The 24,794-nt window shown below is 34.1% G+C and overlaps 1 protein-coding gene across 1 annotated transcript in view; it reads right to left on the bottom strand.

Moving 5' to 3' along the window:
- spz6 (Spaetzle domain-containing protein 6) overlaps positions 1–24,329 on the bottom strand; it is a 28,374-nt gene extending 4,045 nt beyond the window's left edge. Inside the window, exons 1-7 of the mRNA XM_089646401.1 lie at positions 24,301–24,329; positions 9,286–9,395; positions 8,507–8,662; positions 7,767–7,901; positions 7,408–7,530; positions 6,599–6,767; positions 4,597–4,703 (exon numbers count right to left, since the gene is read on the bottom strand). Of these exons, the coding sequence (XP_089502527.1) occupies positions 4,597–4,703; positions 6,599–6,767; positions 7,408–7,530; positions 7,767–7,901; positions 8,507–8,662; positions 9,286–9,395; positions 24,301–24,321 (821 nt within the window). The 5' untranslated portion in view covers positions 24,322–24,329. The remainder of the gene's footprint in view (positions 1–4,596; positions 4,704–6,598; positions 6,768–7,407; positions 7,531–7,766; positions 7,902–8,506; positions 8,663–9,285; positions 9,396–24,300) is intronic.
- Between the last annotated feature and the right edge of the window lie 465 nt (positions 24,330–24,794).

The following is a 24,794-nucleotide window of genomic DNA, read 5'->3' as shown; positions in this document are numbered from 1 at the left end:
AAGTAGAATGGTTAAAAATGCGTTTAATATGTGTTGTGAAATCAAGACCAGGCATTTTGAAGTTCAAGTACACTCTCAACGATGCAGTTGAATTCTATGAAGTGAACCTCAATAAGCGACTCCGGGGAAAACCATTCAATGTTAGCAAGGTAGTTTTAACCCAACTGTACCCTGCAGGAAATCGAATCGCACAAGCAAAGAAGAATGACATAATGTCACTATTAAAGTATGTTCCACCGATTCATCACCCATTTTTTGAAGCATTGCGTACAAAAGAAGAATCAGGAAATGCAAGTGATGAAGATGTTGATGGCCTAGAACTTGCTTCAGACGACGAGTTTTTCGAAGAATGAACTTAGTTCACTTAATGTATGCAATGGAAGAGATTAGTCACATAATATAACCAGCCAGAGTGCACTAACTTTGAACTAACTTACCGAAGTATTCAACCAGAGTGAACTAACTTTTTTAAATGATTTTTAATTGATATGTTAAATATGCTGGAATAATAAATATATGTTCAAAACTCAATCTAAGCCTTTATCTTAAATTTAGGTCACAATTTAGTTCCATAGTGATGGTGGTATTTACACAGCATTACCAAACGCAAAACCATCGTTTTCTCAAATGTAAGTTTTTTGACTTAGTTCTATATGGTTTAAGACGATCCAATTGGAGGACTGCCGCGGAATATCATTTATTTGTATGGGAGCTGTCACTTTGACAGATTAAAGGGGATCGCATAATTTTCAAAAATAGTCTGGCTAGCTGATCACAGCACATATCGTCGCCACGCCCACACTTATAACACATCATCTGTCATGTGTGACAGGTCTGTATTGGATTGTATGGCGAGCAATATGGAGTTAAATAAAACGTTTGGAACTTATAGCGTAATCTGTCATCCCCTTTATCGACAGTTTTACATTACCGCTACAAGAGTCATCTGTGAAGAGCACCTCGAACTATTATCTAAGATATCACAGATACGTGTAAGTATGTAAAATGTGGTTATGTATCAGGAAACAAATGAAAAACTGTTATTGTTAATTAATTAGAGCAGACCCGTGAAAAATCACGAGGTATAATAATTATATTAGGATTTGTGAAAGTGAAAATATTTATAAAGTATTTTGCTCAAGATCCATTGCCTTTCAAAAACAAATACATATTGTCAACTAACTAACTAACTAACCATCACGCCGTTTCCCCGCAGGGGTAGGCAGAGAGGACGGACCGCCAAACAACTCGGTCTTGGCACACACTCCTTGCCTCATTCACATTCATACATCGTCTCATACATACTCTTCTATTGTTCTGACTCTTGACATGGCCCGACTCAAGTATCTGATTCACTTGGTCATGCCATGTCTTCCTCGGGCGTCCCCGACTTTTGCTACCATTCACATTTGCATCGTATATTCTCCTTACACTCCTTTCTTCGCTCATTCGCTCTACATGCCCAAACCATCTAAGCGTCCCTTTCTTGATCTTACTCATTACGCTTACATCAGCCTTGCACTCTTTGCGGATATCCACATTCCTCACACGATCATACATGGTTTTACCACACATACGCCTCAGGGATCTCATTTCAACAGCATTCAATCTACTTTCATCCTTTCTTTGCCAGTTCCATGCCTCACTTCCATACATCAGGGTAGGTACCAGCACTCCATTGTGGACTGCTAACTTCGCTTTTTTGGACAATTTTTTGTTAGCGCCAACTGCGTTCAGTCCTCCATTAATGGAGTTACCTGCATTTACTCTTCTTTCAATATCTCTGTCAGCCTTCCCATCTCTCGTAAACATGCTTCCTAAATACACAAATTCATCCACCTGCTCCAAGTATTCCTCATTCACAGCTATATTGCACATTGTTTTCGTACTTTCTCTTTCAAACACCATTACTTTAGACTTACTTACATTCATCATTAACTCATTCTTCACGCATACTTCGTTCATCCTAGACACGAGAGACTGCAGATCATCCATACTATTAGCAATCAGCACCGCATCATCAGCATACAACAGGCAACATACTTTCAGATTACTCAAATTCGCGCCCAATCCCACCTCTTTCAATTCTTGCATACAATTATCCATGTATAGATTGAATAACCACGGTGACATTACGCAGCCTTGTTTAACACCTTTTGTGATATCAAACCACCCCGTAAAACCACCGTTCTCCCTAACACATGCAACGCTTCCCTCATATAGAGACGCAATTGCCTGAGTCAGATTCGCATTCACTCCATACTTGGACAACACCTTCCATAGCTTTTTCCTGTCGACTCGGTCGTATGCTTTTTGTAGATCTACAAAGGCACAGAAAAGTTTCTGGTTTTTTGCCAGAAACTTCTCGGTGAGCATACGCAATGAGAAGATCTGGTCCATGCACCCCCTTCCACTCATAAAGGCACCTTGCACATCCCATATTTTATCCTTTGTTTCCTTTTTTACCCTTTAAATCAAAATTCTACCATACAGCTTGCCAACTGAACTTAGCAGGCTAATAGCCATATGATTCCCACATTCAATACGTGACCCTTTACAAAGGTAAGGGCAGTGATCATGCCATTATACAAAGGTATAATGGCATGATCACTGCCCTTCTCCAATCTAAAGGCGTGTAACCTTCCTTTAAACATTGGTTAAAAAGATTGCACAACCATGTGAGAATTATACGGCTACCTCCTTTAAAATATTCAGCAGCAATATTGTCGAAACCGACAGCCTTACCATTCTTCATACACTTAATTGATCTTTCTATCTCATCTATGCTAATTTCGGTAACATTCAGTCCATCATCATTCATATCTGATTCGCCGCTAGAATCACTGTCACTCACTTCGCTTTCAAAGACTTCCTCGAAATACTTCATCCATCTCTCTTTTATTTTTTCCTCATTCGTCAACATTTTTCCATCTTTCGATTTTATCACTTTCATGCTTCCGGTCATATATTGTCAATTTTAGAGAAAATCAGAAATTTACCTTTCGAATGAACACTAGTATGTTTACTATAGAAAACTTGAAAAATGATGAAATCTGTCTAAAATTTATATGAAATAAATGCACATTTAAAATATAGAATTTAGAATTAGTTAATTAAAATTAAACATCTGAATCATTCTTCACAAAAGCTGTTCCAATTTTGAAAATGACACATACATTCAAATCAAATTTGAGGTCTTTCACATTTCACGCAAATTTTTTTATGGGGACAAAGTACCACACACAGAAAACCTAAATTAGTATGTTTGATGATATGATAGTATGATAGCATGTCAAACTATCATATCATCAAACAAACAAAATTGAAAATTTAACCCCTGTACAATTTTTGGGAGATATGCTTCACAGACAGAAGACACCCGTGGAGTATTTTTGGGAGATATGCTTCACAGACAGAAGACACCCGTAGAGTATTTTTGGGAGATATGCTTCACAGACAGAAGACACCCGTAGAGTATTTTTGGGTGATACGTCTTCCATCCTGACACGCTCTCATAATAGTCATGCTATCTCACCTTGTGTTATGGTGAGAAATGTGATAGAAATAGTATAAGAAAAAAAGAAAACCGCTCTTTACTCCCGAAAAAATATATGAAACAACATCAGCCTATGAAAAATATTTGTCAAGATAAAATATAAATTTTACGTAAAACGAAAAAAGTGAAGTGGCAGTAACTTTCATAATACTTTTGTCTAATTAAATATTTTATTTAGTTTCGTGTACAGTAGTAATTACAACGTAAGCTACATTAAAAATTTTATCTATGCTTGCGTTCAAAATTTTAATATTTAGAATTGAGTTAGTCGATTTGTAATAATAAAATTAGAAAAAGTCTCTCATATTCTTTTAAAACAGTATTTTATTTTAACATACATTAAAAAATAGCGATTGTATCTGAAATAGAATGTATCTGCATTCTGACAGTTTATAATGTGAAAAATATATTGCAAATCGTCAGAGGTTTTAGGGGTTAAGTAAATCTGCTATTAATTTATAATCTTCACAAACAAAATTTTGAACAACAGTAGGTATGTTTTAGAATATATATTGGGTGACACAGCTTGTTAGAGAACTCTACATGATAGGATAGGTAGTTGCGCGTGAGGTCTTAAAATTGAATAGCCTTAAAATGTGTACCCTTCACCCCCCCTTTGCCCCTTGTCCCCTTTCCTTGATCCGGGCCAAAGACAAGGAGTATTGTTATCGTTGCATCTTACCGCGAACATTCGTGTCATCTTGAGTACCCGCATATGTTGAACTCGGCTGTGATTGTTTTGGAGCACACATCGTCTAGTGAAACGTTTTTTACCCGCCGCAGTGAATGTCACTGTTTTGTTTTGTGTTGAGTGAGCGAATTGTTAAAGGAAATTGCAAGCTGATAAGTGAAAAGGAACCAGCGGCTAAGGAGAACGAGACCAGGGTAAGTCTTTGGCCTTTCCCACTCATTTTCCTCTTGCAAACACTAAGGCAAAATTCAATTCGTTTTTGAATGTCTTAGTCTTTATCGCACCACCGCATCCAACCCCGCACAATTGCGAACGAAAGATTTGCGCACCACCAATAGGATTAACGAACCTTGTTACTTCGATGGTCTGTGTGAAGTATCCTTCGTATGGAATCTGTACGACGTATCTCCATATGCCTTGATAGTTCTTGGCGAAGACTGGAGTTGCGTATTCAACCTGAAAAACATTAAAAAAATATGATCAATAATTTATTTACTTTTACCGCCAATAGTACCTATCCATTGGTTTTGGTTGATTGCTTAATTTTTGGTAATCTATTACTGTCCAACAAGTTAGCTATAGAAGTAAAAAGAGTAATATAGCTGCAAGTCCAAAGATTCATGACCAGAGATGAAGTATCACATGCTTTTAGCTATGTACATTCAATTTGGAAGGCGGTATGGGTACAGTCGCCCCGGGAACCATTCATTGGATAATCAACATCTCTGCCATAGGTTACTTCCCTTCCAAGTGGTTTGCCACGTTTGGTAATTTTGTAATACTTATTTCGTTACAATTAAAATCCATCGTTCGACAATGCTTTGCATAAAATCTTCTTCTTACGCACCCCTTTTTATTGTTTTTACAATTGTGTCAAAATAAGTTCATTAGATTTTGATAAATAAACAATTGAATATTTTTTTTTTTTTTATATTTACTCCACACAGGAGGCCCTGAAGAAAATAATTTCCCTCAGGGCCTATGTCATCTTTGGGGATGCTGTGTGGAGGGTCTTTTTGTGGAGAGGAAGGAGTGAACATGGGTCTTGAAGAGTCCATGTTGTAGGAGGGAGGAAACACAGAGGCCGGCAGTTCGTTCCACAGCCGAGCTGTTGAACTTAAGAACGAATCGTAGAAGCGACCCGTTCTCATGTGACAAGTGTCAACTGTGTACAAATGTTGGGCGCGCGTTTGGCGTGTATCCCGACTACGCACCGGTGCCGAAGGGATCAATGACGCTAGTTCCTCAGAGCATCTTCCATTGTAATATCGATAGAACAAGGACAGCATACCTACCTGACGCCTGTGCTCTAAAGATTGCAGTCCGTTTGTTAAGATTGGGGAATCTATCAAACGGACCGCCCGTTTCTGCACAGAGTCAAGGGTTTTTTTCAGGTATTTTGGGGCTCCAGACCAGAGATGGCTGCCAAATTCGACAGTAGGGCGCACTTGCGATTTGTACAGGGTGAGCAGTTGTGTACTATTAAAGTATCTGCGGGCCCTGTACAGTACGCCCAGCTTCTGAGAGGCCAACTTTACTCTAGCTTCGATGGAGCCCCCGTACCTGAGCTGGTCACTTATAGTTACACCAAGCATATCAATGGAAGGCCTGTTCGGAAGATTGCTTCCGTTGAAGGAGACTAGATTATCATTTGGATCCCTTTTAGACGTAATCAGACAGGATTGGGTCTTTGAAACATTAAATTCGACGAGATTATTTTTACCCCAGGAGGAAATACTCTCGAGATAACCGTCCATTCTCTGCTTCAAAGCCCTCCGAGCCGTTGGAGTTTGTGTGCCCTTTGGGGGCTTGTCAAACAAAAAGCTATCATGAACTGTACTGTCATCCGCGTAACAATGAATCGGTGCACATGTCAAAATATATGTGCCTAAACTTCACAAAATAAAATAAAGGATGCATTTTGACGATTTTTCGTTCCGGAATTTCAACCTCATCACCATCTGCGTACGGAGTGCGTGATTTCAACCTCATCACCATCTGCGTACGAAGTGCGTGATTTCAACCTCATCACCATCTGCGTATGAAGTGCGTGATTTCAACCTCATCACCATCTGCGTACGGAGTGCGTGATTTCAACCTCATCACCATCTGCGTACGGAGTGCGTGATTTCAACCTCATCACCATCTGCGTACGGAGTGCGTGATTTCTGAAGGTTACACGCTGAGGTCTACCTCATCTATGAAGGTCTACCTTCACACGTGGAAGATACATTTTAATAGTGATTTGGTTAAAATGAAAATTAATTGTTCACTTGGCGATCGTTGTTATTGATGTCAAATTTCTTAGTTGGTCTTACACGAAATAATGTTCTTAAATGAGCAATAGATACCTTTGCAGGGCACGGTGTTGGAGGACCCTCGTACCGCTGGCCGGCCCCGGCCTGCGCCCCAGCAGCCAGCGCTTGCTGTTGGGGCTCATCCCTCCGCTCGGCTGTCAGGGGCTTAGGCGCACCCCCGGCCAGACCCTCGCCGTTGATGGCGCGGTACAGCATGCAGAAGCTAAATACATAAGGTCCAAAATATTTTTATTATTTACTGGCAAGTCTATTGCGTTGCCGGGGCTTTAAACAGAGTTATTCGATCACTTTTAGGCAAAAATAATTTTATTCTTATTGTGTACAGTGGTCGAAAAAGGGGTGGGGTAGTTTTTTGAAACTGTAGATAAATATAACTGAAATAATTTTTTTTTAGAAATACCTTAGCAATTCCCCTATCAATTCAATAAAAAAATACAGTTATATTGTAAGATTTCAGGAGTTAGTAGATGGCCTGGGTGAAAAGCTTAAATCTTATTTTTTTCCAAAGCTTTCATATGAAATATAAAGTAGTCATCACGACGAGTTGTTCAGGATCCCACACGGCAAAACAGATGTTTTAGCGCAACATAGCGTGCATTAGAGGAATAGTGATATTGAATGAAATTTATAAAGTGAGAGATATATTTAATTACTCTTAAAAATATATTTGCCTTAAAACTCTTTTGTAAGTCTATCATTACACATGATAAGAATGTTAAATGAGAAATCTTATAGGTACTACAAACGGATGATTAATCTTTCGTACAACAAATAAAATAAAATAAAAATCAACATCGGCCAAACGTTCGGTAAAAATCATGAATGTTTCGGAAAATACGTACACCCCTCCTCCATCGCAGAATTTCCTTCCTTCTCTGTTGTTATTTTCATCAATTCCTCTGTGTTCTGGACCATCATCTAGCGGGATCTCCCTCTTCTCTCTTTCACCCTGGTAAGGATTTAGGCTGAAACAAACAGATACTGTTAAGTCTAGAAAGTAAAATATTAGTCCAATTCTACATAAGGGCCACTCTAAGCTTAAACTCGGGAAAACTTTCAAAAATAATAAGTTACCCATACGAAGAATACAAACGACCTTACAATCTTGTGAATTACCTTCTCGGTCTGTCTTTTATTCCAGCAACAGTGTTCAAAAATGTTTTTTTTAAATTGTGAAAAACTTTGAAATATTTCTACTTACTCATTGTGGCCAAAGGAATCCAATGCCTCTTCAGCTGTAGCCTGTAACTGTGCCACCCTGGGGAGAGTGTCATCAGCCCTCAGGATAGGCAGTGTCCTGGACAGGAACTTAAGGGTGTGGTTTCGGATGAGCTCACTGGAACAGAAAACACTTGTCAATATACCACATTCTTTAAAATAGTTTAGTACAATATGATAAGGATTAAGCTCCACAAATCTTTCCGTTAAGTTATTCGAACTATCTGCCGTCTTAATAGCAATTTGTAAAACCGTGGAATAGATGTAACATAGCATTGCAACTCTGTTTGAGGTCCAAAAAATGTTTACGATTCCCCAAAGAGCATAAACGAAGACAAAGCAATTAAATATAAATAGAAACAGCTGATTCTGACCCGTTTTTGTTACATAGCCTAGAATTAATAGTTGTTCGACTATCGCAACATGCATCTAAATGTCCAGTGAGAGAGTCTGTTGGAACGTTAATCTGCCACTAATTTAATCGAATGGTGATGTACCAGGCAAGGTAGGTAAGGTATCTATCGACCTGAGGAATAATTCCTTATTTGAATAAAAAAATAAAGTTAACGTTAAACATGTATGGTTTATAATTATGAAAATTTTGGTTTTGATTTATTAAATAAGTGAAAATAAGAAACATAGTTTTTTTTTCAGAACTACTGGTTTTATATGCAAAGATTATGTTCACATGGCAAGAGAAAAGTAAAAGTAAACTGAACTCACAAGGGGTAGGGCTCCCCGCTGTTCCCCTGTCCGAGGGGGTTCCTGGGGATGAGCCCCCTGTTCAGGTCCCCGCACAGGTTATGGGGAGAGGCACCCAGCTTCTCCAGGATACCGGGGCAGTCAGACTGGATATGGCGGTAGGGAGGTGGCCTTACTCTGTAATATAATATATATCATAGGTACTCAGTATTAAGAAAAATCCAAGAGGTACACATTTTTCATTCAACTTGTGACTTCAAGATTGCAATAAATATATTTTCAATACAATGCTGCGTCATAATTGACGTAATTATTTAAAAATAATATAATAACTTAATAAACACCACTTTTATATACACTTTTTTATACACCCATAAAAAGGTGTTTAGTAAGTTGTTATTTTATTTTGAATTACACGTATAATGTCACTTGACAATGTTTCTGCTTCAAATGGACAAAAATGATATATTCAATTTTTATTTTATTTTATTATTATTCATTTATGTATCAATTGCAAATTTTGTGAAATGTTATTGGATTCACTTTTTTTCGCAATAAATAAATCAAATTTAGAATCATCTCCCAAAGTTACTGCACTTTATCCCCGGATACCCCGTATGCCTATGAAATTGTTTTTTTGGGTCTGTATAGACTGCCCCAAGAAAGTACAATTATTTCCCACGTTTCAGATAAAAACTGTTTCAGATACCGAATATCTGCAGTGTTTGAAAATATTCTAAGCAAATACGACAGAAGCACTTGAGTGAAAAATGTAATTTTTTGAAAAATCGTTCTCATACCTTGGTGGAGTGGCACTAGGTGACTCAACGAAGGCATAGTAACCCTCGGGTGGACTCTCTGAAGTTACGTCCGTTTCCTCCGCAAAGCCGAGGACGAAGGTCCCGATTAACTGGAAAAAGGGAGAAACGCATCAAAATCGATTCAATCGGTTCTAAATAAACCAACCCACAGGATAATCAATGATGAAAACTAACCAAATATACAAAATCAAATCATCCACATTGATTCAGTACTAACACCAAACTTATCCACCAACCTCAATTCTGGTCTATCTCAGTTCATTCTAGGTAGTGGCAATGACAACGTAATCGTGAAAAGTATGTGAGCAAAAAATAACATCACGTCGGCTTTAACCACCAAAACACAACTCGAGTAATAAAGTATGGCACAACCTATTTAACTACAAAACAAGCTAATAGAACCTACTGAAACAAAATTACAAGCTAATAGTACCTACTGAAAGATGTCTTTTGTTTTCTGTATTCCGGTATGTGCCTTCTATGATCGTGAGCTTGTTAGCTGTAAATGATTATAATTTTTTACCTATTTTCCATGGCATCACTAACCCAGAAATTACGAGCTCTGGTTGGCTGAAAACCATGACTGTAAATTGCACCCATTACCTAACTAGCCGTGAAGCCAGTAGTATAATAAACATCGAACAAAGATATGGACGCTATAAATGATTAAACACTAATTAAATGTAGGTAAATAGAGCGGTAAGTAATTGAAAGCTGCAATTGCTTGAACCTTTACGTTGTATTTATTTTTTTTTAATTAAAAAAACATGGTCTGAAAAATCTGGCATTCACCAAGGTCGGGAACGTGGTCCACTTCAAAAAAATCAAAAAGCGCGACGAAGTAATAAAAGGAAATAAAGAAACGTGACGGTAAACGACGCAAAGAGGGCATATTATTTATTTTTATTTATAAAGACGTAATTATAAGGTGAATGGGGTTTATTAAAAAAGGTATAAACTTTAAGTAGTAAAAATAAATGGTATTTAGGCGGAAGGAACCAATATTGTTTGTAAGAACGGTGAATAGAGGTTTATCAAACCGGACAGAAGAAGAAATTATTGGTTTAAATTTATGGATAGAATCGATCATCATAAAACAAATCACAATTTTCTTTTTTGATGTCACAAAACCTGTGATTTTGATCATTATTCTACTTCATATTATTGTGATATAAATATGAGTTTTTTGTGTATATAGATGTATCTAGGTAAAGTGTATGAGGAATGTGAAGTAAGTATAAAGTTTAACCGCAGAAAATCTGGTGTTCAACTACTAACCAAGAAAGGAAAGTAAAGAGGACAGCGGAAAAAGACAAAACACCAATAATATTGCTGTTGGTTTTAGACTGAAAAGTGCCGCCGGTACAGTAAAGTTGTTAATTCTTTAAACAAACAACGGTGATATTTACGCCTTAGATCTTTCAGCCCGTGCAAAGAAGGAGGCTCCACATTTGTATAAGGATGTTTTGGAAATATTTAACGGTGAATATTGTTTGGTATTCCGTACCGTTACACACATGAAATAATATGACGGTGACAGCGGCTCCGAAATGACTGGAATAGGGTCACGAGATATTCGCCAGTTTCTCGGAAACAACAGTCTTTGCATCTGTGCTGGAATTTATGGAATGTCGTTTATCTCTTTAATCATTTTACATTTGACCCAAAAACATGTGATAAAGTCGATTTGTATCACTATTGCCTTTATCTATTTTCATTTTATTGTAAAACTGTATATCACAAGAATATCCCATGTACCTAGGCTTTGAGGTTGTCAATGAGTAGCCTGGTGGGTAGGACACTTCTTGACTAGCCGACTTATTGTCTTTTCAACATAAGTTATATGTTATGCGCACAACGGTCGGTGCCATATATCTCCGGGAAATCCAAAATGTAAATATTCATTGAGAGGAATTTATAAATAAATTAGAAAAATAATTTAGAAATTAAAAGTTGGAAATCGACTTAAAAATGATTTGACTTAGGGAAGCCGTGTTTTTTTATTAGAGCTTAGATCTTCAAATGAGTCTTAGAAATCGTAAGTGCATTAATTGGTTATACAGTAGCAAAGCAGACGACGAAGAAATGAGCTCATTAAATCAAACAGATGATCATTTTATTCAATAAGAGTCGAAAACCGTCATGGTGAAACAAACCTTGATCATGAATAAATGGGTTTGTGTGTGATAATAATATATAATAATACGTCTTTACTGCCCATAACTGGGTTTTGCATCAACTTTTATGGCTGTGAGCATTATGTTGTTCTTACTGCCATCTCATTATTATTTGACACACATAATCCAACAGAAATATAATGTATTGACCTAGCAAGGTCACGTGTAGGCAAACAACAAAAGCACGTTCCAGTTTTTTTATACAGTTCAAGACGCTCGTGTATTCAATAACTTCCTACGACATAAAAACTCCCGTTGTTCGTAATATACCTTCCTGTCACTGCTTATTCAACGTTATTTTTTTGGTACAGTTTTTAAAATATTAATTTCTGTTTATAATGTTGATAATTCATCAACTTAAACTTGTCTTCTAGAAGTATAGAAATATTTTATAACCTTATTTACCTGTTATTAATATATTTTAAAATAATTTAATTATTTTCATTTTGTTGATAAAACTGATGCGCAATACTGATAAGTGTGATGATAGCTTGCAAAATTCTGGTCTGGAAAAACCCTTGACTTTGTGCAAAATTGTGACAAACGTGAAGAATTGCAATCTTTTTTTTTTTTGTATTAGGCAATTCACCCTAAAAAGAGTGCTATGTGCCGTTAAAGTTAGGGGAGATGGTTATAATTTTATGGGAAATCTATACGGGAATAGGAAATCTCAAATATTGAAGTCATTCAAGTCTATGAACTTGTATAGAACTGAGAAAATGCGAGAATTGTTGAGAGAAAGTAAATAAGGAATACTAAGGTGAGATTGATGGGTGATTTTTATAAGTAAACGATAAATGCCTTTGAAAGATGAATGATTTTTACAATTAAAGAAAACGTGATCAAGAGTCTCATTTTCCATGCCGCACTGGCAGAGTGGACTATCTAGGACCCGGATTTTAAACAAATGGGATGCAATGGAGCAATGACCAATTCTCATTCTCGAGATACAGGAAATAAATCTTTTGGATTTTTTCTTGCCGTAGAACCAAGGTTTACTTGGCATATGATTTTGTATTCCAGCATAAAAAGCACCAGTTCGGGTTTTCGTATTAGACCAATTTTCTTCCCAGGAGCGAATCATATTGGATTTAAGAATTGGGATGACGTCAGAGATAGGAATTCTAAAATCTAAAGGATTAGAGCCAGAAATTGTTCCAAGTTTAGCTAGAGAATCGGCTTTCTCGTTACCCTCAATTCCCAAATGGCCAGGGACCCAATTGCAATCTTGAACATAGAATCCAGGTGAGAATACCGCATCTTTCGGGTATTTAAAAGTGAAGGTGGTTCAAATAATTAGCTTCACTGTTCTGCCCCACGTTGTTGTAAACCAAGGCTGCCCAACCTTTTTAACAGTTGGGCGAAATTGACGATTTTGAATCACTGGCGGGCCACTGAATACCTGACGGTTCCTATTTCCATGGGGGGGGGGGGTTGTTAGAGAATTTCTATAAAACATAATTATTCCCCACAAAAAAATTCAAAATGAGTGCTCCCCACAAAATATTTGAAATCCATGGGGGGGGGGGGGGTTGTTACAGGATTCCATTTCGGACACGAAACCGCTGTATTTTTGTTTAAAAAGTAAGTTCAACAGGTTAGATTTTTTCGTCGCTGATTCTCGTTCTGAGTAGCCTAAATAGCGATAAATCGCATTCATTGGCAACACTGGTGAACCGCGGGCCCGCGACACTTTTTCAAATTGGCGGATTGGCGGGTTTTTTGAAAATGGTTCACGCGGGCCACTTATAATTCGTTCGCGGGCCACATTGTGGCCCGCGGGCCTGGGGTTGGGCAGCCTTGTTGTAAACGGTTGTCATTTGAACAGATAATTTTGACGATTATTTCTTGTGCTCAACATGGGTCTCTTCAAGAGAATGGTTCACGTCTTTCCTTCCTTACTCAAATTGCATCCTCAAAGAAACTATGTTCTGTGTCTATTTAATAAAATATCATTTAAAGTAATATTTTATTTCTAAAAATAATCGTCGTTTCTCCTTGCCTGTTCTCTCTTCTTTTCTTCTATCGTTGTTTCCACATTATACAGTATGTACACATATCATTCGTCAATGTCATGCAGATATCCCTGTAGTATCATTATACTGTCGAAACATAATGCATCCACTGCCATGTTTTCATTCCTTTTAAGGATGCTGTAACCTGTAACCACCTGTATAACATACATTTTCAAACCCTAATGCGAAGGTTTCTGACACTTCCTGATACCAACAATCAACTAATTCCTTGAAATTCCAAATGAAACCAGACAAATAAGTGGATTTTGTCAATTATTTAAATAGTGGAAGCTGTAGCGACAAATTTAAAGGATTTTGCCAAAAAGGTTTTATAAAATAATATGTTTTAAAGCATTCACAGGGACAAGGAAATATTTGTTGAAAATACATAATTTATGTGTTCTTGATTGAATAGCTTAGTCGCGGTAGTAACTAACGGGAGCGTTTTGCATTATAATATGCATAGTTGAAGTAAGCCAAAACGGTTATGCATTTTTAACTTCTATAATAAATTACAATAAACCTTATTTCTTGACCATATCTTGAACAACTATTAATCACGTATAAGGATTTAAAATAGTTTATTGAGTGTGGCTATTGCCCGTACTATTTTTACATATGATGTAAATAAATTTTTAACGAGTAATTTATGTGAAATTTTATATTAACAAGGAATAAATGTTGTACCTACTTATAGTAAATATCCAAAGAAAGACCCTCCTATGTTATTTTCCAGCCATTAATTTTCAACAAATAAAGTGCGACAATTTTCCACAAATCCTTATATTATTCTTACCATTAAAAAACAAGCACTCATTGCTTATGGAAATTTATTCTAGAATCACATTGTAGCAGAAAACAATCGAACGAGGCATTTACATTTATTTCCATGCAATTCTATTATTTCGAGCAATTTTGCATTAGATTTGGTTTCACTTTCTTCTATGAGTAGTCAAACAAAAAGCTATTTTAAGATGACACGAGGGGACATGAGTTTGACCTAAAATGCAGATTCAAAACATTTAAATTATTTTTAATTGACTTTCCTGCTGTTTTTTTGGTTTTGTTACGGGTTAGTTGTTGATCTATAGTCTAACTGTGTCCAGAATGGTATTGATAACCAACGGTACGATTTATGTGTGCAAAGGCAATTGAATAGCAAATCACAGCTAACTGGTAATTACTTTAACAGTTAAGCACGATCTGAAGTGATTTGATGTTATAATTAAACATATATATTCTGTGCCAATTTTAATGTTAGGTGATAAATGTGTGTGAGAAAATCAAATTAAATAGGTATGAAGCCCGAATATGTAACTCAACAAATAAGTTGTTTTAAAAACTAATAAATATTACATATAAACTAAAATATGGGTTACTAAAATATTAATAAAATATAAATTCTTGTAGCCAAGCGTAAAAATTGTGTCTGATGAACAAACTATAACCACACACCAGCAAGATTTATAAAATTACAGGCAGACGTAAAATGAATCGAAAACCACGAAGATTTTAGATACTGTTCCACCAAACTAAGCAAAACGGTAGGTTTATCACATAGGCCTAGGTAGATCTGATATTCTTTGGTAAAAAGTTCTGTGTATATATTTATTTTTATAACGACTATTCCCGCCTTGTAACGCTGCCAACTGGGTGGTGACATAGCTCCTCTGCCTTTACACTCTACAGACAAGGGCGCTCTTGTGAAGTGTCACATAAAAAAATTAAAATACATAGTATTGAAGAATATCAACAGTCCTCCTCACAGCGATTCCTATTCCGTAGTAGACTACAAAATGATGTGTAGGTGTTACATCATGATTTTCTCGTCTTCGTGTTTTTCGACCGTATCTATTTGATTTCTTCATTTTCATGTTCATCGTCATGTTCATATTCGTTGATTTCGTTATTTTAATGTTTGATGATTTCGTCATCTTCATGTTTTTCGACCTCTTCTTTGTATTTGTTGATTTCGTCATTTTCATGTTTGCTGATTTTATCATCTTCATGTTTGCTGTTTTCCTTATATTCATGTTTGTTGAATTTTAGTGTTGCTGTTCCTTCAGAATTTTTTTGAATGCATGTATAAAAATTAGATTGTAAATAACATGATTTAAATGGCATACCTTTTCAATCGTGTGCTTACCACGTCTACTGTTGACTGATTGATTCGGTATGAATCTATTCAATTCACGACGACTAATCATCAAATAGACACAACGGTATTCGCATATTTTACATTCAATCACACCCACACTCCGTGAACCAACGAAACAATTCCATGAGTGTTTGTTTGAAATGTGGAAATTCACGTGACGCCATTGACCAGAAAGAACTATTAATTTATATAGCTGCTTATATTTTTTTCTCTGGAAGTAGGGTATCTACGCACGGTAAATATCGATGTTTTTTGGACAAGTGTGAAGTGGCAAATATTTTAAAATTTACTACAAAGGATGCCCTTGTGGATATCATTTCCCTCAGAGAATATGTCATCTTCAGGGATGCTGTGTGGAGGATAAATTAAAAAAACATATCTCAACTTAAAAATCTTCATAAAAAAAAATTAAATAATATTAATAAATATAAAATAAAAAATTTCTGCATTATACCATGAAGATGCTTAAAAAACAAAGAAAACCTTTCAGATTGCCCAATTTTTGCACCAACAAAAACATTCTTTACATTGCTGACAAATTAATAAAAATAAATAAATTTCGGCTTTTAAATTCCTCAATATAATTTTAATATACTAATTTCGGCTGTCTGTGCATTGGTTCGGCATATCAAATTGTATTCCTGAATTAACTTTTAAATATCAATATTGGAATTGATTAGTATGAATCATATTAAACAAACGATAAAGTAGGTTTAAAATATAGATATTTTTTATAAAAAATTCTTTATTTGACATTTGCATATCTTTTGTTTAAATGTTTGACAGATCTAAATTTGAATTATTAATGAATTTTAAAGTATACTAGCGATGTTCATTCAAAAGGCAATTCTGGTCGTCACGCTGAAATTGACAATAATTATTATTAGTTTCAGCTCTACAAATTTTATGATTATAATATCCCGTGATTTTAATTCAAACTGGGTTCCATTAAATTGATGACATAATTATTATAATTGATATTGAACACTTCAAATACCTAAATATATTCATGTCATCTAGTAAATGTACAGTAAGGTATGTGGAATATGTATATAGATACTGTAACTCGTTAACTTATGCATTATGCAAATTCGACCAAAGCCCTCACACGACACAAGAATTCTCATGTCCGAGAGCAGGAAAACCTTAGGAATAGGAATCTTATCAGATCTGTACACTGTAATTAATTAAACAACGCGTAACCTCGTTCTTGTAATAATGCGCAATCTACTGAACAATTTAACCGTTGGATACGTGCTGTAGTCGTGTGCGTTCCAGAATTAAGGTCATTTTTATCCTACTTCGGGTGAAATTGTTCGACATTGTCAAATATCTAAATAGCATCGTGAACATGCTCTACTCAAATTCAAAGGAGACCAATTTGTATCTTATTGACCAACACACTTACACCATAAGGACGAAAACCTCAAATCTACTAAACATCCCACTAATAAATACGTATTTTGGCCAGAAAAATCACAATTTCCATGCTAGAATACTATAATGGGTGCAGGCCATAGACATATGAATATTAGTAGACCTGCCCTAAGTGATTAAAAGCGTATTATCCCCACTCCCCATACCGGTTCCATTGGAGCCGGCTGTGCTCGCGTATGGCCTCAAGTGAAATTTGAAAACGTGACGTCATCATTCTTGTGCGAACTATGGTCGAGGCATCATCGGCTCATTTTACGAAATAACACGGCAATATGTTGACTTGTACTATGAAAACTTGTAAAAATAGATGTGAAAAAGAGAATAAACCCAATTGTCGTATTACATTCCATATATAAGCATTATTTTACTTTATTTTAAGCATATTCACATCGTATAATATAGATCAATTTTAGAAACATATACTATCACATCGAGAAACGTCTGGACGCGAAACACAAAGCTGGTTGGTTGCTGGGAAGTAAATTATGAACATTTATAAAAGTGTCTTAACTAAATACTTAAACGAAATATTCGACTCTGAAAATAAAACCGAATTTTTTTGCCGAATTTGGACTTCGCAAATTTGTTCATAACGTGGCGAGTAATTTGCGCTCCCATGTAAAAATGTCTATTCATTCAAAAGCAGGTTTTACTTTTAAGAAGTAAATGGTGATATTATAATGCGAGATGCCTATTTACTGTCAGATTGATTTATTGACGAATCACAGTCACCCTTACTCCCTTCGTTCTTCAACAGTTGATTTTACCCCTCGCCATTATCTTCTCGTCTATTAATTCCTATGTCTGTGGTGCAGGCGGTAAAATGTACTAACTTCGGGAGGTGATTCTACATAATGGTAGAAGTAAATGAGATTTTTTTTGTTTTGAAATTCCAACTTTACTTCAAATGATGTCAGGAATCACTGGTTAAACACGCAAGGCCCCGTAGTAAGCGTTCAATGTGGTTTGAAAGAGAGATAAGTAAATAAGATTGTTTGAAAGATAGATATGTACTCGTATATACGATTGTCAGAGGATGTTAAGGCGAAGCTTAATTTTAAATCACTATTTTGATTAATCTTTATAACGAATTGGTATACATTATGAATACCAAAAAAATATGCTTTAGATAAATTGAAGGTTTTCCTATCGTTTTGCTTGAGTAGAATACAAATAAAAAAATAAATTACTCAATAAAAAATATAAATGTAAACTAGTAAAAAAAATATTTTTTCAATAGAAATGTATGAACGCATAAAGGAAACAACTTTAAAAAATACATTATTATAGCTAAGATTATCTGTGACAGTTACACTTGATTAACTTTTTTGCCTTCTTATAAAATTATTTACAAAATAAATAAAAACCAGTTTTGTGCTTGAAATCGTACGTTTCTAGACTCCCTTTGTCAAGCGATTTTGATGCCTATTACCTACAATATAAGGTATACCAAAAATACACACATTTTTGGCTTGAAGCTTCCTCTTAATGAGAAAGTACGTGGTGGCCGGTCGGCGTTTTCTTTGATTTTTATAAAAATCTACAATTTTATTGCGAGATTGATGAAATTTCGCACACTTGAATTTCAAAATAACAGGAAGGTCACCGTCTAATGGCCGGGTTACGCCGGGGTCCTCAGCTAGTATATTATACGTGGTGACCGGATAAATCACCATAATGATAATTCATCACATCTTTAAAAAGTTATATAAAGTCATGGAAAGTGATGAAACAAAAACTTTACTAACTGGGTTAAGTAGGTTAGGTTAGGTTGGGTTAAAATATTTTTTTTCATCGTTTCTAATGAATTTATTTTACTTTTTAAAATTGTGTTGAATTGTCACTGTGTTGAGTTATCATGGAACCATTCCACGTATAAACATGCGTGTATTTTCTCTTCTTATTTTCACCAAAATTTGTTGTTATTAACCTTATCAATGATTTAATAATTTATGTACACAAAAGAGAAAATAAAGTGGAGTCAAGTGAATAGAAAATAATGAGGCTTTCTGAAAGAGAGAAGTATAAATAAAGAGACAAGAAAATTATGGAGAAATAAAAGTGATTTGAAAACCTTGAAAAAGTTGTGGGAGCCATCGCTAAATATACCAATTTTCTTTCCACTACAGTGTAAATTATATACAAGATGTCCATAAACTTGTACTATGTTGTGTTCCAAATATAATACAAACGCGAAACTGGTGGAATTTTTTATGTCAAATTAAAAAAAAAATTGGTTGCTAGGGAGTTAATTTCAGCTGTTTAGTGTCTTTTAAAAAGCGTCGAAGCGTGGACCCGACATCAAAAGTTTTTTTAACCATTTGATTGCAGAAAAAAATATGTAAATCGAAATGCAATTTAGATAGATTTTTTGTGGATTACGGACTGTGTAAACATTTAAAATATACATTAACTTAACTACATATAAAATGAAATAATATTATAATGGGTAATTTATGTTATTTACATTCTCCTTTAATCCTTTAATCCTTTAATGCTTATGATGAATATGTCAGCAGTCTTCGAAATATTATTTAATAGCTCTTTATCTAGTGTCATTTTATGTCGAGCCAGTACGTCCGTTCTGTTATGTGGGATACATAGCAGATTATGGTGTCGTCCCTGTAGTTGTTTGGTGCGAATAACTTAAAGTATTCCAGCCTAAGTTATTTATTAAATTAATATTAATTTTATACGGCGTTACTGAAGGGGCCTGACTCAATGAATACTTAAATCAAATCTTGGTGATGAATTTATTAATCGCGGGTACTCTCATTCATGGTCTTATACAGGTATCTAAGTAACGTTTTTTTTAATCTGTTCTAACTTTAGACTTTATGATCCAATTATACATTGCGTTGGGATTAGAAAACTGTTTGCGAGAACTTATTACAAACCATAGAAGCTTGTAGTACGATAATGTCAACAGAAATTTGGTTTGAAAACTTAAATTTGTGATCAATGATTCTACCCCAAAATTTTTGATGGATTTTACCGGAGACAATATGATTTTTTAATACAATAATCAAATTCGATTTTGATTCATCAGTTTCCCGCTTGAATGTACAGCGAGATTCTAGATACCGTGTATATTATTCGACTATCGACACACTATGTAAATTTGCGACATCAGTTTTCTTCCAAGTCGGTATAGCTCACACTTCCATTGATTTTTTATTCAGTGGTATAATCCAAATGAATCACTTTACTTAACCTAGTGTTTATTGCACCTAAAGCTTTAAACATGTTTCGAATATAACAGGTTTTTGAAGAAGGCGCCTAGTGGTAAAGTAACTTGGTTATTATTTCACTATGTGGTTCAATGCCTTCAAACGACCTTCACCCATTTCCGAGAGCGAGACGCATTAGAGGTTACTGACCAGGATATGGAAGGAGTTTTAATTTTTGAAAATGTGTCAATTGGCTAACGGTTCTTTGTTATGTGAATATTATGTATGTTAATGGCTTGTATGGCCGTTTAGATTATGAATAAAAATCGCGTGATTTTGAATTTTTGAGATGATCATTTTTATAAAATCATAAAAAAGCTTTTTAGATCAAAATTTGAATAGTAATTGATCCTTTTAGCTTTAAGCCTAGCCGGTTCAATATTGATGATGGCTATTTTACTTTGTCTTGTGTTGAAGAATCGTGTTGTTAAGCTTGATATACGATATAAAAATATATTTATTAAGGCGATGCACTACGTCGTGTAATATTTTAAATTGAGCCGCTATCAATAACAAACCTTACGTAGATGGCGATAAGGTTTAAATTCCCGCTTAACACCATCCGCCTGTTTCGATTTATGCAAGAAAAAAACATGGCCAAAAAGTGCCTTTTATTTTATTTTGTGGATGTTAAGGCATAAATATTTTTTTTTCGATCATTTTATAAATAACTTAATTTGCCACATTATACAATAAAATCATAACCAAAAATGAGTTCTTAAGTAGGAGATTTTGAACTTTAAAGCAGTTTTCATAGGCCTTATACATTATTTTTTTCTGGGCTTATAAAAAGACTTATCTAAAAAATACTCGATTATTTCAAAGGCCAAGATGTATTCTACTCGCAGTATTTAATTAAAGCATCTGAAACATTTCTAGGCGACCAAATTTTCGAACCAAAAACACATGATTTTGCATTACTACGTATGGCATCGCCTTAATGTATTCAGAATTTTTGTATTTTAAGTAACGTCTTGAAAGTAAAATAATTACTATGGTAACTGTAGCCAGGCAGACAGTTTTAAAATTTTATAATCCTACAAAAAATGTAACTAAATAGCTAACTAACCTTCATGCCATTTCCCAGCAGGAGTAAGCAGACAGAATGGACAAGAAAAACAATTCTGTTTTGGTACACATTCCTTGCTTCAATCACATTCATATATCGTCTCATATAGGTATACATTTCTGTTATTCTGACTCTCAAAATTGCCCAACTTAATTTATAGTTTAAAACAATTCAGTTGACAGATATTATGGAACCTTTAAGAATATCACAATTTCCAATTCGTTAGATAAAAAGCTTAAAGAAATGGCTATCAATATTCATTAATTATAATATATGACTTCGTTTATTGTATCGAAGGTATTAATTATTGAAAACCTCTTTCGACTATTATGAATGTTTCAATTATGACGAGCACTATCCATTAAAAAAATTATGACAAATAATAAAGAATGTGCAATTTTTAGGGGGTATTTCACCATCCTCTTGTTAGCTTATCTATAGAATAATTAATAATTTAACAAATAATTACTCGCAATAGGTAGAAAACGTGGCTAACTAATCCGATATATATGGCCATAATTCATATGTTCGAGTTCCGAATATAGTTCGTAAATATACGTGATCCTATTGATAAGTGTTGAAATATTCTCTCAATCTCAAAGATTAAAATTTCTTAAATATTTTATTTTTCTTTTTTAAATTATGGTCTATTTTACTAAAATAAAATATTTATTATTATTTATATTTATTTAAATAAAATAGAAATTGTACTGGTTTAATTTATTATTCTAAGCTGAAACATTATTATAAAGTTTTTCGATACTTTCCCAGTCCCAAAAGGATTCGTTCTAAATCGGTTTAGAGTTTTTTTTTCTTAAGTAAGTTTTTATTGTTTGGTTTTAAAATGCTTTCTGCAACCTTAATAATTCTGACCAATGAAAAAACTCATTTTGTGACGATTTATCAGACTTTAATTTATTGTTATCTCTGAACAGAAAATATAAAAACTTTAAAAAATTCTGAAGCGGTGAGTTCTGGTGTCATTACAAAATAACCGATTTGTTGCCCGGTATTTAAGTCATTGTAAGATTGATTAAGGATTTTTATCATCAAATCTAAAAATAAGACAAATTAAAGTTTCAATAAAAAAGTGTTGAATTCTCAATCAAAGTACTACTTTATAAATATTAATTCGTCTGAGAAAAGTTGACCCCTTTCGTACCGTAAATATATTTTGAAATACATGAATATATTTTGAAATACACGAATATATTTTGAAATATTTGTATTTATTTTGAAATACGTGAATATATTTTTAAATATTTGAATATATTTTGAAATACGTGAATATATCTGGAAATTCGTGAATATATTTTTAATTACATGAATATATTTTTAATTACATGAATTTATTTTGAATAAAATGAATATAAATTTCTTTCCCCATCTAGAACGAATAAAAATTGACGGTATTCATTGGTCAATATTGTTTTAATATTTGATTTTGAGGAGATTATTAAATTGTGAAGGGTAATTTTTATTTTTAATCGCTACAGATATTTTTGTTCAATAAAAAATTGTTTTGTTTCTTCGTTAATTTTTCGTGTCATTTTATGTGAGACGCGCTGTCTGAAAACGAATACCCCAAAAAGTTCAAATAATTCTACAAGCGTAAAATATGTCCTACCACTGCCAGCTTGATTTCAGGTCTGAAAGGGTTAAGGATGACTCAGCGATAATAACTATAAAATGCATGTTGCGCCAACTGGAAACTGGGTTAAATGCTATAACCCCATGGGAACGGTACCCAGAGCCTAGACCTGGGGCATGAAGCACTGAGCACGGAGCACCAGGTACCTGGGCAGCATTTTAATTAATACAAAAATATACAATAACATAACACTTCCATTGCATTCCGTATCAAATAAATTTTAAAACAATTGACTACAGTTAAGAATTCCATAATGGTTTTAGAAATGATCCATTAACCTTGTGAATGAAAAACTAAACGTGGTTTGAAGCAAAATTATTTTTCTATAAAGCGTCTATTGTTATTTTTAATTTTAGCAATAAACATTCATTGCTACAAACAATAGATGGAATAAGTTTGTTTAATTAGCTGAGAACTACATTAAATATACTCGCTTTGATAAAGAGATCTTAATTTCATGTAAATGCACTTAGAATAAATTAAATATTTGTTGATTGCAAACTGTGTCAAAATAACATATATGTTTTCTTGAGGCTTTTGTGTTGTGTTGCAAGAGTCTATGACATGAAAATTACGAGTACGTCACGAGATAGCATATAAAATGTTAAAATTTCCTCAAATTAAATTTTCTAAAATAATTGTCAATTCAAAAATTTATAAATTACATAGTGTCAAAGAGCCAAACAAAAGTGGCATTCACGTTACATTTGTTCAAGTAAACAAACTGTACGGATTCAATGAAGATAAAAGAGCTTGCAAGTAATGAACAGTTATTTATACATGTATTTTTCCTTCATTGCAGGCATAAGGCATACGTATTGGAGCATACAATGACGTGTGATTTAACATTTCATTTGGAGATGAACTCAAAAACACAACAGATATTTACTAATTTGCAAATCATTTTTAAATACTTTCATGAAATAAAAATCAATTTTCACGATTAAAAATAATATCCCACGAAAACAATCAATTATAATTTCCTAAGGAAATCTAAATACTCAACGCACGGATAAGAGCGAAACCCGTGATCTAAAATGTTTTATTTTGTTCAGCTTAAATAAATTAAGCATTGAAGAAATTATTATAATAAATAATTTAACATATTATTCGTATACAAGTCACTTATAATGGTTCTCAGAATCATTTTATGTCATATATAATAATTTATGAAACGTATAATTCCATTATAAATAAACAAAGATTGTTCCGATTACAGGAACACAACTAATTAGTATAAAATAAATTAATACTTACAAATATTATTCGTAAATCCATTGGTGACATTTTTGCACCACTGTTTTAAAGTTCAATGGAATCAAATATTACACATATCGATTTATAAAACGCACTTAAGTTATTTAAAAAATATCATCCAATAAAAAAACCGTTGACTGTTTGAAATATAAAAAAAGTGTTCCTTATTACAAATATATTTTAAACTCTTGGTTCCAAATTCGAAATTAAAAATTAAATTTTAAAAAGCACCTGATTATATTATTCAAGTTAACTGTACAGTCGGAAGCTCTACGCGTTACTGACGGTCAAGAGCGAGGTAAAATCAGTTTCAAGAACTCAGTACACCTGTTATGTAAAAGAAAAACAGTTAATTTCTTCTAACAAATACGGCCAACTTATAAAAAGAGGCGTTTCATCAACACTATTTGTTTTAAATGCTCTTAATAAAACGTGTTTTTCGTGACAAAGTGTCTTTTTACTGTAAAAATTTCATAGAATTGTTTTCGTGGATC

The sequence above is a fragment of the Hesperophylax consimilis genome, chromosome 24, assembly GCF_061612785.1.
Source record: "Hesperophylax consimilis isolate HC1 chromosome 24, BYU_Hcon_1.0, whole genome shotgun sequence".
Classification (NCBI taxonomy): Eukaryota; Metazoa; Arthropoda; class Insecta; order Trichoptera; family Limnephilidae; genus Hesperophylax; species Hesperophylax consimilis.
Note: the sequence above shows the minus strand (reverse complement) of the source record. Positions and strands in the feature narration are given on the sequence as shown.